Source organism: Anabrus simplex, chromosome 13, assembly GCF_040414725.1.
Source record: "Anabrus simplex isolate iqAnaSimp1 chromosome 13, ASM4041472v1, whole genome shotgun sequence".
In the NCBI taxonomy this organism is placed as follows: Eukaryota; Metazoa; Arthropoda; class Insecta; order Orthoptera; family Tettigoniidae; genus Anabrus; species Anabrus simplex.
Genome location: NC_090277.1, coordinates 106,683,373 through 106,699,300, shown reverse-complemented (window position 1 = coordinate 106,699,300; position 15,928 = coordinate 106,683,373). Strand labels below are relative to the sequence as shown.

Here is a 15,928-nt window from a genome sequence, read left to right as displayed (position 1 = left end):
AAAGGAAAGATAAATAATACTGTCTTTACTGTAAAATATGATGGTATTGGTATGCCTATTGTAAATAAATCGCCGGTTTGAGTAGCAATAATGTTATTGTTTTTATGTCCCACTAACCACTTTTATGTTTTCCGGAGATGCCGAGATACCGGAATGTTGTCCCGCAGGAGTTCTTTTACGTGCCAGTAAACTAGTGACACGAGGCTGACGTATTTGAACTCCTTCAAATACCACCGGACTGAGCCAGGATCGAACTTGTCAAATTGGGGTCAGAAAGCCAGCGCTTTAACCATCTGAGCTACTCAGCCCCGACCGGGGGAAAAAGAGCATATCCATGAACATCTTCCAGAGCTATATGACGTTGAAAAATGCAGTGAAAGCACATCAGGTTGAGGAAGTGAAAGGAGACAGTGTTAGCGAAGTTTTAGGAGGTTTTATAAAAGACCACAGTGAATTTGCATCCAAGTGTTCGCAAGCTTTATGGTTTCCGATCTAATGTGGTCAGCGAGAGGAGCCTCTCTGCTCACACAAAGACACAGTCTGACTGTTGCACAACTCTGCATCCTGATAATGTTGAAACCATGCTTAGTTTGTACTTTGGAGACAAGTAATTCAACGTCTAAAAATGTAGGCCATGTATAAATCTATATCACAGGGCAGATCACCTAACTTCATTTCGAAGGATCAGTGATTTATATATTTATTTCTATAACAATTTGCATATTTGGTTTTTCTAAGATTTAATAACAATGATACATTACAAGAGTTTACTTTAAAACCCCTTATCACAAAGTTAGTTACATTTACCCCATACGCTACTACAAGGAAGATTTCACAGGAAACATCGATCAGTATAACAATTTATTTCACGAAATACCTACTGAAATAGTGTAAGTTTTAACACCGAAATCAACAGTTTTATTTCACCAAAAAATAAACCCTCTATAAATGCACATATCGGAACTAATAGAATGGGATATGAGAATGTTCTGAGCCCACATGGGTATGGTGGTAGAAATGAAGATGGAGAGAAACTGTTGGACTTTATATCAGAGATAACCTGATAATAAAGAACACGTGGTTTATAAAGAGGAATAGCCATAAGATCAGCCGATATAGTTTTGATGGACAGTATGGAACACACATCGATTTTATAATAACAGACCGAGAATGGGGAAGATACGTCATGAATACTAAGATAATTCCCAGTGAAAGTATGGAAGGTGATCATAGATTATTCATTGTGGAATTAAAACAAGTGAAAATCCCTAAAATTGTACAGAAGAAGAAACCAAAGATCAGGATTTGGGAATTGGAGGAGGAGGAGGAGGATAAAAGAATGGCTTTCAAAGATTGGATAAAAAGGAAGTTGCCTAACATGGAAATAGGAGGTGGAGAAGAAGAGTGGGACAATTTAAGACAGACATTTGTGGAAACAGCAATTGAGGTATACAGGAAAACAAAATCGAAGGTTAAGGGATAGGAGACACGGTGGTGGATAGACAAAATAAAAAAATAACTAAAAGAAAGGAACAAGGTGAAGAAAAAAATGGATAAGGAAAAGCAAAAAACGTATCAGAGGGATGAGAATAAGGTAGGTTACTTGTGGAGTACAAAGATTGAAACTACAAGTAAAGAGGAGTATCAAGGAAGAAAAGGAGAAATGTTGGGGAGAATTTACAAACAAAATTGAGCAAGATAGTCGAGGAAATCTGAAACTGTTATACAGAGTAATAAAATTGAAAAGAATAAATCAAGAAAAATCAAGGCATTAGAGAGAGAAGATGGGTCTATATTACATGACCTACTGGGTCTTCAGAAGTTGATGGCAAAATATTTTGAAAAACTCTATAATGAGGATGACTGTTCAGAGGAAGAAGGAGATAAGAAAAAGGAAATAATGGATGGAGAAAAAGAAGAGAACCCAACAACATGGTTGGAACTTTGAAAGGGCAGTGAAAGCAAAGACCAAAGGTAAAGCAAGTGGAAAAGACTAATTCAGTGCTGATATGACTAAGGCAGCAGGAAGCATTGTACTACAGTGGCTGTACCGAGCCCTCAATGACATATGGAAGGATGAAAGGATACCTGAAGATTGGCAACAAGGAAGCATTGTACCATTGTTCAAAAAAGGAATTAGGAAGAAATGTTAAAATTATGAAGGTATAACCCTTTTATCACATGGGCTGAAAATAATGGAGAAAGTCGTAGACAAAAGATTGAGAGATGTAATAGAAACACAGTTAGAGGAAGAACAATATGGCTTTAGACTGAATGGACCAACTATAGACTTGATATTTACAGTGTGAAAAAAATGGAAAAACATCTAGAAAGGAATCAGGAAATCATCTTCGTGGTTTTGGATTTGGCAAAAGCTTATGATACATTTAAGAGAAAACTTATGGGAATGCCTACAGAAAAGGAATGTACCAAAAATCATTAATTAACAAGATAAAAATGTTGTATCATGAGAGTAAAAGCAGTGTACAAGTGGGAAGTGGTGACTGTGAAACATTTTATACAAAAAAAATTATCAAACAAGGAAGTGCACTGTCACCATTATTGTTTATTATATTGATGGATGAAATCATAAAACGTGTAAAACAGAGTATCAGTAGTGATGAAGTGAATGCTTTGGTATTTGCAGATGATGAGGTGATTTGGGGAAAGGGAGAAAAGGAAGTACAGAGGAGACTGGACATTGGAATGAATATCTGAAGGAGTTTCGAATGGTAATTAGTAAAAAGAAAACCAGTCATGCACTGTGGAAAAGAGAAAAAGAGAAGCTAAATGAACATAGACGGAGAACGGTTAGAGAATGTAGAACAGTTTACATATCTGGGTAGCATTATTAATGGAAGTAATGAAATCAACCCTGAAATTAATAACAGGCTAAGTAAAGGTACAACATTTTATCAAGTCAAAGAGCTTTTATGGGATGACAAAGTACCCAAGAGAACGAATTTAACATTATATAAACAGTACTTCATACCAATTATAATATATTGACTAGAAACACTGGTAACTAATAAGAGACAAGATAGATCCAAGCGATAGAAATGAAATTTTTAAGAACATCGTTTAAAAAGAACAAGAAAAAATAGAATCCAAAAAAAATATTAAAATCAGAGATGATCTAAATATAGAACCATTAGTACAGAACGTACAGAAGGCAAGACTGAGATGGTTCGGACATGTAAAAAGAATGGAAAGGAACAGGTAGCAAGAAGTTAATTGGAAAGAGAAGTTAAGGGAAAGAGACCAGTTGGAAGACAGAATGTGGATGGATCAGATTTGGAAGGACATTAGATAAGCTCGACTGGATGTGGCAGAAGTAATGGAGCAGGAAAAGTGGAAGGACAGAAAGGAGTGGAGGAGACTTGTTAACCACACCCAGGTGACTGGAGTGCGACGATGATGATGATGATTTACAGTCAGTTGCCCTTCCTGGTCTCAACCCTATGTGAATGGATTTGTTCACTGTTGTACGTTTCTGAGATGGTGGGTATTGTGGTGTGCTGTGTGTAGATGAATAGAAGTACATTAAGATGAATACAAATACCTAGTTCCAGAACCAGAGAAATTAATGAGATGCAGATAAAATATCTGGCCTTGAATTGAACCTGGGACCCTCTGAATCAAAAGCCAGTATGCTGACTGTACAGCCCAAGACCCAGATAATATTCTACTCAAAACATACTCTTCCTTAAGTTAAAAAAAAGATATCAAGAAGAGAAAACACAGTGTAAACCCAAGTGATCTCTCAATCTGAAAAACTTTTGGCTGTGAAAGTAGAGTAATAGTTTGTCTAGAGGCGGGTGCTGGAAAACAAGTCTGAGGTATGTAAAATCGACCTTGGAAACTTCCATAGCTCATTTAACTACTCTCAAATTTATGTATGTGTATCTAAAGACATCGCTGATAGTTAAGTTACAAATGTTATATACTGACTGCCTCAGGTATGCTAGATATCTGTTATGAGTCATTCAGGTCAGGTCGTGTTAAGTACATATAGGCTGTAACAATAAGGTATCGTCAACTTTCAGGACATATTCCTCACACATAGAAGAACATATTTTACATAGCCATGAGTCGGGAAATGCTTTATTTCCATGTTAGAACTCATTTTCTACAATTCTACATAATACATAAATCACGGGAAACACATGGGAACAGAATGTATGAGCATACCAATCCTTTCAGTCGTGGTGTCAGCTACCACATAAAGGAAAAGGAGTAGTGTTTGTTATATTCAGACTGCCCGAAAGCAAACTCCTGGATGACTCATAAATCACCTCTGTCCTCCTGAATACAGGAATGCAGTGAAGATGACATGCAACCTCACCGCAGTCAGGTCGGTTCCCGGTAGGTCATTCAACACAACCTGTTGCCGCCAAAATGGCTGCAACGAGACAGAAACCCTTGGACATGTGCTGGGATTCTGCCGGAGCACTGAACTAATGCGCAACCACCGCCGCCACCGTGTAAGATCGTCGATTGCTCAAGGCTTGAGACAGCGTGAATGGGAGGTGCACGAGGAGGTTCACTGCGTCTCTACCGATGACTAATCGGAGGGCGGACATCGTAGCCATCAACAGAGAGGACATGAAAGCGATGGTCTTAGATCCCACCATTCGCTTTGAAAGGGACCTGGATCAGGCTCGGGATGTGGACCTAGAAAAGCAAGCCATTTATATTCCATGCTTGCCTTACCTTTCATCTAAGTATAAAATACCTATCGATCGGTGGATTGTCAGAGGCCTGCTATTCGGAGGAAGAGGCGCCCTTCCTGGTCAGACATCGAACTTCCTACAAAACTTGAAAGTTCCATTCTGCGAGTTAGAAAAAATGGTAATACAGATACTGAGGGACTCTCTGCAAATCATTCACTTCCATCTGTACCTGAGAACGTGATTGACATTTCTCCCCCACTAACCCCGGGAAAAAAGAAGATAACAGCTTCAACGATTAAATCTTCATTTCTTGATATTTTTAAACTCCATTGGAATTGAAACTGTATTCCGGATCCAAATGGTCACCCTCATTGGAGGACGGACGATTTATTTCTTTAATAAATCTCTCTCTCGTGAAACTCTTTCTTATACAGAAGAGAAGAAAGAGTTTGTATGTGTGCTGAAATCATATGCATCAGTATAAGAATTATTTGAAACACATTGTTATCACTTATAATAATAGGAGCAACAAAATGTAATGAGGTATTAAATATACCCTTTACTAAACAATTTTTATTCATTTATTTATTCTTTGAGGTAATACTTCGGAATAATTTTAAAAACATATAACATAAGATACTTAACCTTATTGTTATAATTTCTTTATCGAGTGAAGTGGGAATGCATGTCAACATTCTACGGCTATAGAGCCAAATTCTTCATTTGGGAAACACATTGGTTTGAACCCCACTGTTCGCTGTCCCGAAAACGGTTTTCTATGATTTGCCATTTTCACTTCCAGGCAACTAAAGGTCGTATTTATAGGCAACAGTTGATTCCTTTCACCTCCTTACCAAATTTCATTCACCATTATTAATTTCATCTTCATTACTTACTCAACTGAGGTTGGCGTGAGGAAGGGAACCATAAAAAAATGCTGCATAATTTCATCTTTCCTCATCCCTGGCCCCGTATCAAGAAACAGGACTAAGGGGTAGACAGACAGACAGACAGACATGCATTGTTGTGGCTAATTCCTTATTTCGTATAATATTATCTGAAGTTAACATTTTTGGTCATTAAACTTTCGAATGCCATGTTCAAGTGTGATATACATGTTAGTTCTCTTGCAACAGAAGTTTTGAAAGAATCTAGTGAAATAGATGACGAAATCCATAGACTTGGATTTTCAACTGCCAAATTTATGCAAATGTCCGTTAACTTGTGTAAGTAAAGCTAAAATAAGTTTCCTCTATGCGACTCTAAGCTCCCCCCACCAATGGTAATGCATGTAACAATAAATATCTTTGTATTCCTAGGGTTAATGATGTCTGGGGAAGAAAAAAAAAAAATGAACTCAATTGTGTTGAATTATACATCAGTCTAGTGTTCTCTTCACTAGTAGTTGAGAATCTACTGAAAATGTTGAGTATAATGTGTCCTTTTTTGTGTGTGTTGAAGCTTTCTATTCCTTTCTCCTTTTATTAGCGTACATTTTGGAAGCTCACAATTTTATTTTTGTTTGTTAATGAAAAAAAGGAGGTTAGGATGTAGTTAGTATTCTTCTCAGTGACATCAAAAGTACCTTTTCTTCAAATTCTGTAATTTTTTCCTGCCATATAATCACTGTTTGTGTGTCTAGTAGATACTTGCTGTATTTTGTGTAAATTAATTCCAAATGTAGCCACATTTCCTTTATGCTACAACCTAGTGTTTCCTCATCACCGCTCGTCATTACAAGACTCACATGCATATCTTAAGGAATGAGAGGCTGCACAATTGTGCAAGCCTCATGGATGTATTTTTGTGTGTGTGTGTTTTGTGTAACAGAGCGTTGTGCCTCCACTAACTCCCCAGAACCTCCCGTTTGCATCGGAATGCGAGCTGAAAGGTGCTGAGATGCAGGCCCCTGTCCCATCGTCTCGTTATGAACAGCATGAGTTTGAGCAGCACAAGCCAGCGTACACCTACCCCGTCCTGGACATGTCCCAGCCGCCGCCCGGCTACAAACCGCCCACGGTGATGCCTCGTATCTCTTCTCGCCAGGGAAGCCCGCTCGAGGATGGGGAGCAAGCCGACTCAGAGGTGGAGTTTGTCGACAGAACAGCGTGAGTACCAGTCATCCGTATCCATCCATCATGTGTCTATGTTTAAGTGCCAGAGAGGAGGTATGTGATATTTAAATAATGAGACTAACATTTCTCGTGGAATGGTCTGGACTTTGAATGAAACAGAGAGATTCTTCAATATTTTCACATTAACAAGTGTCGGAACATGTTTCGTCCTTCTTTCTGGACATCATCAGCTGAAAATACTTGTAAGATGAGTAAAATAGACAAGGTCACAAATACACATTAAAATATGGTCAAGTTAAAATGCATGATAAAATTCAAAGAATGGTCTTAAAATTGCTTTTTTGTTCTGTTGAGATGAAGATAAAATTGTTGAACACATGTAATATTTCCATTAAAAATTCAATGATCGAGCTCTTCTTATGTTGGCGTGATGTGTCTTTGATCATTCTTAGCTAAGAGGTTATGAGGCAGGCAGAATATTTGACTGTCAGTGCACACAAGGAGAAAGGTTATGGTGTAGTTGAATAATTTTGTTTTACTGTAATTTTTCACAGATTTCAATTTTATTTTTGTCTCAACAGAAAAAAAAAAGTTGAGCTCCAGCATTTTAAGAATTCTTCGAATTTTATCATGTATTTTCACCTGACGTATTCAGTAACCCAAGTCGTATTTTAATGCGAATTTGTGACCTTGTCTATTTTACTCATCTTACAAGTATTTCCGGCTGATGATGCCCAAAATGAAGGACGAAACATGTCCAGACACTTGTCAGTATCACTGTAAGTAAGCATAACTTTCAGTATTGTAAAGGTGGAACCTTTGACTGTAAATTTAAAAAGTATACTATCGGCAATACGGGCTTTGCTATGAAATCCATTTTATGCAGATATGATTTGAGCCATTTCTTCAATCTGCTAATTCTGAGAACAGTTATTAGCTTTTGGGAGCCTATGAGAACATGGAAAGAAACACATAAGAGGATGAACTGGAACATTATAGAGATGCAGACAAGATCAAAAATGAAAATACTAGAGGACAAAGACGATCTCCATATCTTCATACACTGTTGTACTCTTAATAGAGCAGCTCTCTCCTAATCAATGCCAGCTCTTCTACATCCATCTCTTCTCAGCCCCCGATGACCTCGTTTCTGCTTCCCAGTTTCATCAGGAAGGTGGGCATGAATGCTCTTTGAGGTGCAGTCTAACTAATCTTCAGTCCTAATGTGAGAAGCATGAATCAAGAAACTTTTTCTCGGGGTTTATAGGACTTTCATCTTAACCCACACTCCCCCCCCCCCAAATCAAAAATGAAGATCTGCCAAGATGTCCTGTGTTCTGATGAATGCGATAAGCAGAAACGAGTAGAAGGGGGGATGTATGTAGAACTGGGATTGATGAGGAAAAAGTCTGTTTTATTATGAAAATGTGAGAATTGTCCTTTTGTGTTTTCATTGTCCTTGTCTCCTTTTCTATTCCTCTATTTGTCCCCCTTCCAATGCTGACATGTCATTGTATTTATTTTATTGTGTTCCTATTTTGTTCCTATCTGTCTACACATGATGTCACTTGTTTTTTTCCTTTCCATTCCTTATAATGCTTATGAAAGTATCGCTAGTATTTACTGTGTATACCTTTTAAATATTCATATTTTCTGTGTCAGGAGGATAGTTCTCACTAATAGCAAATTGGGGAACAAGGTTAATCCATTGATGAAATGATTGAGTTGTCATTGATTGAATTGTTTCCATTAATACTTGAATGAAACAAAAAATCTAGAGCAATAATTTTCATTTGCATTGAACTTACGTTATGACGCTTCATTCTAATTTTCTATTTGCCTTTTGGAATTAGATAACAAATTTAGTGACCTTTTAATTGTATGGAGACTTATTTTTAAGTGCTTATTGATATCCTGCTGTCCAAGGGGTAATTTGAAAGGTTAATCCTTATCGGTATGGGCTTGGTTGATAATTGGCAGCATTGACATGTCGTAAGATACCAGCTGTTGATGAAGTCATAGCAGTTGAATTAGAGATAGCTGGCTAGTAATGTGTAGCGCCCCCTTTTGCCCTGATGATAGCAGTGATGTGGCGTTACATAGACTTACTGAAGGTTTAAAGGAGCCATTCTGATCCATGGCCGCTGCACAACCTCCTGTAATTCACAGGGATTGGTTGGAGTAAGGTCGAGAGCACGCACCTGTATTTGTAGTCGAGGGCACACACCTGTATTTGTAGTTGTGTTGTATCAACTCATCTGACCAGGTGAGCTTTTTCCATGCTTCAAAAGTCCAAAAGTGGTGTTCCTTTGCCATGTCAGTCCTTTTGTCTTCAGATGTGCAGTGAACAGAGATGGGATGATGACTTGTGTACTGTATTGTGAGAAGATGGTTCTGGAGGGCATACCTGCTCACACTTCATTGTTGTCGTCCAGCATTGAATTTGCTAGTGATCTGCTGTACTCTACCTCTTACCATCCGAGCTAGCCAATGGTGACCTTTGTCATTAATACATTGTACTTCACTGCACTTGACCCTGGTGGTGGTGTTATTCCCTGAATCCACATGTGCAGGGAATAATCTTGACATGGTGGCTCGTGGAAAGCTTGCACGACTTTGGAGATGGACTGACCCATACGCTAGGCAGCAAAAATCTGGCTGCAATCACATGTGCAGAGATATCGTATCTTAATCCATCATGTGGTCATCTGTTACATGGCCAGTACATGGTCTGATGACTTCACAGAGCCAATATGCCAAAATGGCAGCTATTTCTAATTTAATTCTCCTTATTGTATAGAATGATAAGAAAGAAAGGAAACCACAATAGGAAGAACTCTAGTACAAGTCAGTATAGGAAGAGGGGAGAAGAAAACTCAAAAGGACATAGACAATTTCCACATCTTCACACACACTGTCATCCTTAAATCCTCATCAATCTCTGAGACGGTGTGGATATGGTGGAACACTGGTTGATGAGGAGAAAGCCGATCTGTTTGAGAATGGTGGTGTAGAAAGATACGGAGGTTGTTTTTGTCTTTTTGAGTTCTTTTTCTATTTCTCTCTCTTTCTGCACTACCTTGCCATTGTGTTCTTCTTTCGATGTTCTTATCTTTCCACATATTACTTGATTTGCAGTTGTTTCTTCCTTTCTGTTAGACTGTTTATATTGACCTGTTGAGTTGCTTTTCCCTTTTGTGTTTGTCCTGTGTTCCTAGTCTTTTGTCACCTGTATTCACCTTTTTTGTTCTCGTCTCTTCCCTTTTTCTGTATTTGTTCGGCTTTCTTATTGTGCACTTTCCACATCAAGAATGAGCATATGTCGGGATGGTCACTTGGTGAGTGTTGGGGTCTGTCCTCCTGACAAAACTGGGAAGTGGAAACAAGCTTGTCAGGGCTGGGAAGAGATGGATATAGAGAACTGGGATTGATGAGGGGAGAGTGTATGAGAAGATGTGGAGATTGTCCTTGTCCTATTGTTTTTTTCTTCTTTTTTTTTTTTCCTTCTGTTTCTCCCTCTTTCACACTGGACCATCACTGTGTTTTTCCTGTTGTGTGTTCCTTTCAATGATGCTATCTTTCTGTATACTGTATGACTTGATTTGGATTTGTTTGTTCTATTTAATTACTTGCTACTGAGTGAGTTGCCTGTGTGGTGTGGGTTATGTAGCAGTAAGCTTCCATTCAGGAAATAGTCTGCATGAACCCCACTAATGATAGGTTACCTTTTGTTGTTGGTAGTGCAAACATAGTAGTTGTGTTTTTCCTATTGGTGAGCACGACTGGCGTTCTTGTGTCGGCAGAGTTCAGTGGTGGTGATCATCCATACAACAGTATCATGAACTATTTTAAGAAATGTGTTGCTTACTAACACATTATGAAAGGAAATACTGAAATTGCCTGCCTTCATTGTCCACACATTCAGCACATCCTTAAGAAATGTCAAGATTTTTGCAAAGTATGACCAGTGTCGTAATTTTTCTTCTCTGAGATATATACACTGTTTGGTTTCTTATTCTGAGCACTTCCCACAATCTGAAGAACATTATTAAAGAGTGTAGAATGTTGTACATACAACCTGGAACTTTTCCATCTGGGAAACTTTATTGAAATCGTGTTTGGACTTAACGGGCTGACCGATTTCATTTCAGGGGAAAGGAATGGTGCGGTATACCATGGCAGGTTTTGTTTCCCGATCCAACCCTTTTTTTTTTCATGTGTGCACGCATCCCTGCTGGCTGACTTTGTATACATGTCCAATGTCGCGGACTTATTTAGTCTGTTCCCAAGTGTGCACGTGGTTTGTTCCTTTCTTAATTCTATAGTTAGTCATAAAGTGTATTAAGGTTCATGTGGCACAGAGTGCTCTTATGTACTATTCATATGTGTAAAGTTAGTCAGCTGAAGATGTTCGAAGTTATTTCAAGGAAGATTTCTTGGTGTAGACGTTCCAAGTTAAAACGGTCCATAATTTCTCCTAAAAATCACGTTGGCATCTTGCACAACAAGTGGGTCTCTGCAAAAGGAAACTAAATTATTACACTTAACGGTGTATAAAATACCTGTGCCACATGCTCTTCATCCAGGTGACCCTCTACGTAGGCACACATTTTGTGAGTTGAATTGGAAAAACGCATACAAAGCACAAATAGACCCCACATTTAATATTCTTGTCGGACAATGTCTAGTTCCACCTCCAAAACAGTCGCTAATGGAGTGCAGTCAAACCTGATTTAGTACTTGAGGTGCCCCTCCACGACTCATAAATCTGTGTATTGTGTCCATCGTTGGTGTAAGAATCATAGGACATCTTGAGAATAAGGTTGTTCTGTTACGTGAATACAATACTAACCCTTGAAATAGAATCAACCAAAGTGAGTGTGATTTTGCAGTTTTTTCAACTGGACTTTGCCATTGCTCACTCTGTGAATAATTTCATGAGAGAAATTCATGAAGTGTTTCCACAGAACAGAGTTAATAGTAGGGATTTGTGGCTCCTTCGATTCCTCCAATTTATCTGCCAGCAATTATTATGTCTCGGTTAAATTTAAAAAAAATGCCTTTTACAAGATGAACCTGCATACCATACAAGAACTGATCCATAATCATATGGAAATTGTCGGGATTCCTTAACGTCAACTACAGCGGATGATGAATTTCCTAATGAGGTGCCGAAACTGTGTGGAAAATGGAAGCAGGCAGTTTCAACATCACCTTTCGTAGTTTAGTAATTAACAAACTTCTTAAGATTGTGCGACTGTTGTATGGTTACCTCCCCACTACTGACCTGAACTAACACGCAGCAAACGAGCGCATGCTTGCCCGTAATAAGACCGCGCACCAGACTAGAGCATATCTAATTACACTGTATATCTCTTTGTAACTTTTTGAATATTAACTTTATATTTAAGGGGACTTATGAGTGTTTTCATGAAAATAGGCCAAAATACCGAATTTTGAATTTTGCCGAAAATTAGCGCCCAAACCTTTGTTGAAATTTTTCCCATAGCGCCATTTTTAAAGCCCTGGTGGTGATTTAAAGATGTTTGCGCGTCATTATTAAATACCTAAGCACGGCAACCTGTTATACATGGGAATGAAATAACCTCTGCCATAAAATATTGAAATCATTTCCTTTAGTTTCTGAGTTTCATTTTCTTTATGCCATCCAGTATACCTTTGTTGTTGTTGTTTGAGTCATCAGTCCATAGACTGGTTTGATGCAGCTATCCATGCCACCCTATCTTGTGCTAACCTTTTCATTTCTACGTAACTATTGCATCCTACATCTGCTCTAATCTGCTTGTCATATTCATACCTTGGTCTACCCCTACCGTTCTTACCACCTACACTTCCTTCCAAAACCAACTGAACAAGTCCTGGGTGTCTTAAGATGTGTCCTATCATTCTATCTCTTCTTCTCGTCAAATTTAGCCAAATCGATCTCCTCTCACCAATTCGATACAGTATCTCTTCATTCGTGATTCGATCTATCCATCTCACCTTCAGCATTCTTCTGTAACACCACATTTCAAAAGCTTCTATTCTCTTTCTTTCTGAGCTAGTTATCGTCCATGTTTCACTTCCATACAATGCCACGCTCCACACGAAAGTCTTCAAAAACATCTTTCTAATTCCGATATCAATGTTTGAAGTGAGCAAATTTCTTTTCTTAAGAAAGCTCTTCCTTGCTTGTGCTAGTCTGCATTTTATGTCCTCCTTACTTCTGCCATCGTTAGTTATTTTACTACCCAAGTAACAATATTCATTTACTTCCTTTAAGACTTCATTTCCTAATTTAATATTTACTGCATCACCTGCCTTTGTTCGACTACATTCCATTACTTTTGTTTTGGACTTATTTATTTTCATCTTGTACTCCTTACCCAAGACTTCATCCATACCATTCAGCTACTTCTCGAGATCTTCTGGAGTCTCAGATAAAATAACAATATCATCGGCAAATCTCAAGGTTTTGATTTCCTCTCCTTGGACTGTGATTCCCTTTCCAAATTTCTCCTTGATTTCCTTTACTGCCTGTTCTATGTAAACATTGAAAAGGAGAGGGGACAAACTGCAGCCTTGCCTCACTCCTTTCTGGATTGCTGCTTCTTTTTCAAAGCCCTCGATTCTTATCACTGCAGACTGATATTTATACAGATTGTAGATAATTCTTCGTTCTCGGTATCTGATCCCTATCATCTTCAGAATCATAAATAGCTTGGTCCAATCAACATTATCGAATGCCTTTTCTAGATCTACGAATGCCATATATGTGGGCTTGTCCTTCTTGATTCGATCCTCTAAGATCAGACGTAAAGTCAGGATTGCTTCACATGTTCCTACATTTCTTCTGAAGCCAAATTGATCTTCTCCCAACTCAGCTTCAACTTGTTTTTCCATTCTTCTGTAAATAATACGTGTTAAAATTTTGCAGGCATGAGATACTAAACTAATGGTGCGGTAGTTTTCAAACCTGTCAGCACCGGCTTTCTTGGGAATAGGTATAACAACATTCTTCCGAAAATCGGATGGGACTTCTCCTGTCTCATACATCTTGCACACTAAATGAAATAACCTTGCCATGCTGGTTTCTCCTAAGGCAGTCAGTAATTCAGAGGGAATGTCATCAATTCCAGGTGCCTTGTTCCTATTGACCTCAAAATTGGGTCTCCCATTTCATCAGCATCAACAGCCTCTTCATCTTCCAGAACCAAATTATCTACATCTTTACCTTCATACAACTGTTGGATGTGCTCCTGCCATCTTTCTGCTTTGTCTTCTTTCCCTAGAAGTGGCTTTCCATCTGAGCTCTTAATATTCATACACCTAGATTTCCTTTCTCCAAAGGTTTCCTTGATTTTCCTGTATGCAGCATCTACCTTCCCCAGGACCATACAGCCTTCGACATCCTTGCACTTCTCCTTCAGCCATTCTCCTTAGCTACCTTGCACTTTCTATCCACTTGATTCTTTAATCGCTTGTATTCTTTTCTGCCCTCTTCATTTCTAGCATTCTTGTATTTTCGTCGTTCATCAATCAGGTCTAGTATCTCCTGAGTTATCCACTGATTCTTAGTTGATCTTTTCTTCCTTCCTAACATTTCTTCAGCAGCCCTACTGACTTCATTTTTCATGACTCTCCACTCTTCCTCTGTAGTGTTTCCTTCAGCCTTTTCATTTAGTCCTTGTGCAACATATTCCTGGAAACAATCCCTCACACTCTTTTCTTTCAACTTGTCTAGATCCCATCTTTTTGCATTCTTTCCTTTCTTCAATTTCTTCATCTTCAGATGGCATTTCATGACCAACAAGTTGTGGTCAGAGTCCACGTCTGCTCCGGGGAAAGTTTTGCAATTCAACACCTGTTTTCTGAATCTCTGCCTAATCATAATGAAGTCTATTTGATACCTTCCAGTGTCTCCAGGTCTCGTCCACGTATACAGCCGTCGTTTGTGGTGTTTGAACCAAGTATTGGCAAGGACTAAATTATGATCAGTGCAGAATTCAACCAGCCGAGTTCCTCTTTCGTTCCTTTGTCCCAATCCAAATTCTCCTACTCTACTACCTTCTCTTCCTTGGCCTACCACTGCATTCAAGTCTCCCATCACAATTAGATTCTCGTCACCTTTTACATATTGTATTATATCTTCTATCTCCTCATATATTCTTTCGATTTCTTCATCATCCGCTGAACTAGTAGGCATATAGACCTGCACTGTTGTGGTGGGCATTGGTTTGGTGTCTATCTTGACGACAATAATTCTTTCACTATGCTGGTCGTAGTAGCTTACCCGCTGCCCTATTTTCTTATTCATTATTAAACCAACTCCTGCATTTCCCCTGTTTGATTTTGTGTTGATAATTCGGTAGTCGCCTGACCAAAAATCCTGTTCTTCCTGCCAACGTATTTCACTTATACCAACTACATCTAACTTTAGCCTATCCATCTCCCTTTTCAGATTCTCTAACCTACCACAACGATTCAAACTTCTAACATTCCACGCTCCGACTCGCAGAATGTCAGTATCCACCTTCCTGATGATCGCCCCCTCTCATGTAGTCCCCACCCGGAGATCCGAATGGGGGACTAGTTTACCTCGGGAATATTTTACCCGGGAGGAAGCCATCATCAGTACATCATTCATACAGAGAGAGCTGCATGTCTTTGGGAGTTAGTTTCGGCTGTAGTTTCCCGTTGCTTTCAGCCGTGTAGCAGTATCAACACAGCTAAGCCATGTTGAGTAATATTACAAGGCCGTATCAGTCAATCATCTAGACTGCCGCCCTTGCAACTACCGAAAGGCTGCTACCCCCCTTTCGATGAACCATTCGTTAGTCTGGTCTCTCAAGAGATACCCATCCGATATGGTTGCACCTGTGGCTCGGCTATCTGCATCATTGGGACACGCAAGCCTCCCCACCGCGGCAAGGTCACATGGTTCGCAGAGGAGGATACCTTTGTTATCAATAATGAAGTAAATAGAGGAGTTGCTTATTCAAATACTATAGTTACTTCCTACCAATCTTTGTTGACATTCGCTCCATGTGGGTTGTTTTTGGAATATTTGTTGGTGTATATTGCTCTGTGACAAAGGTAATATAGTTTGGAGTGTGCCTAATTATTCCTGGTTTGATACTTCACGTTATTAGTTGTGTGAAAACCAAGTTTTCATTTGAA

At 38.9% G+C, this 15,928-nt stretch overlaps 1 protein-coding gene across 7 annotated transcripts in view; it reads left to right on the top strand.

Annotated features, from left to right (window-relative positions):
- Positions 1 to 15,928, top strand: part of Isha (Insulator su(Hw) mRNA adaptor) — a 402,024-nt gene that overhangs the window by 117,076 nt on the left and 269,020 nt on the right. For 5 of the 7 annotated variants that reach the window (XM_067156870.2, XM_067156869.2, XM_067156868.2 and 2 more), the window contains exon 8: positions 6,531 to 6,781. In XM_067156870.2, coding sequence (XP_067012971.2) covers positions 6,531 to 6,781 — 251 coding nt within the window. The remainder of the gene's footprint in view (positions 1 to 6,530; positions 6,782 to 15,928) is intronic. The other 2 variants (XM_067156873.2, XM_067156871.2) reach the window with 1 other exon arrangement.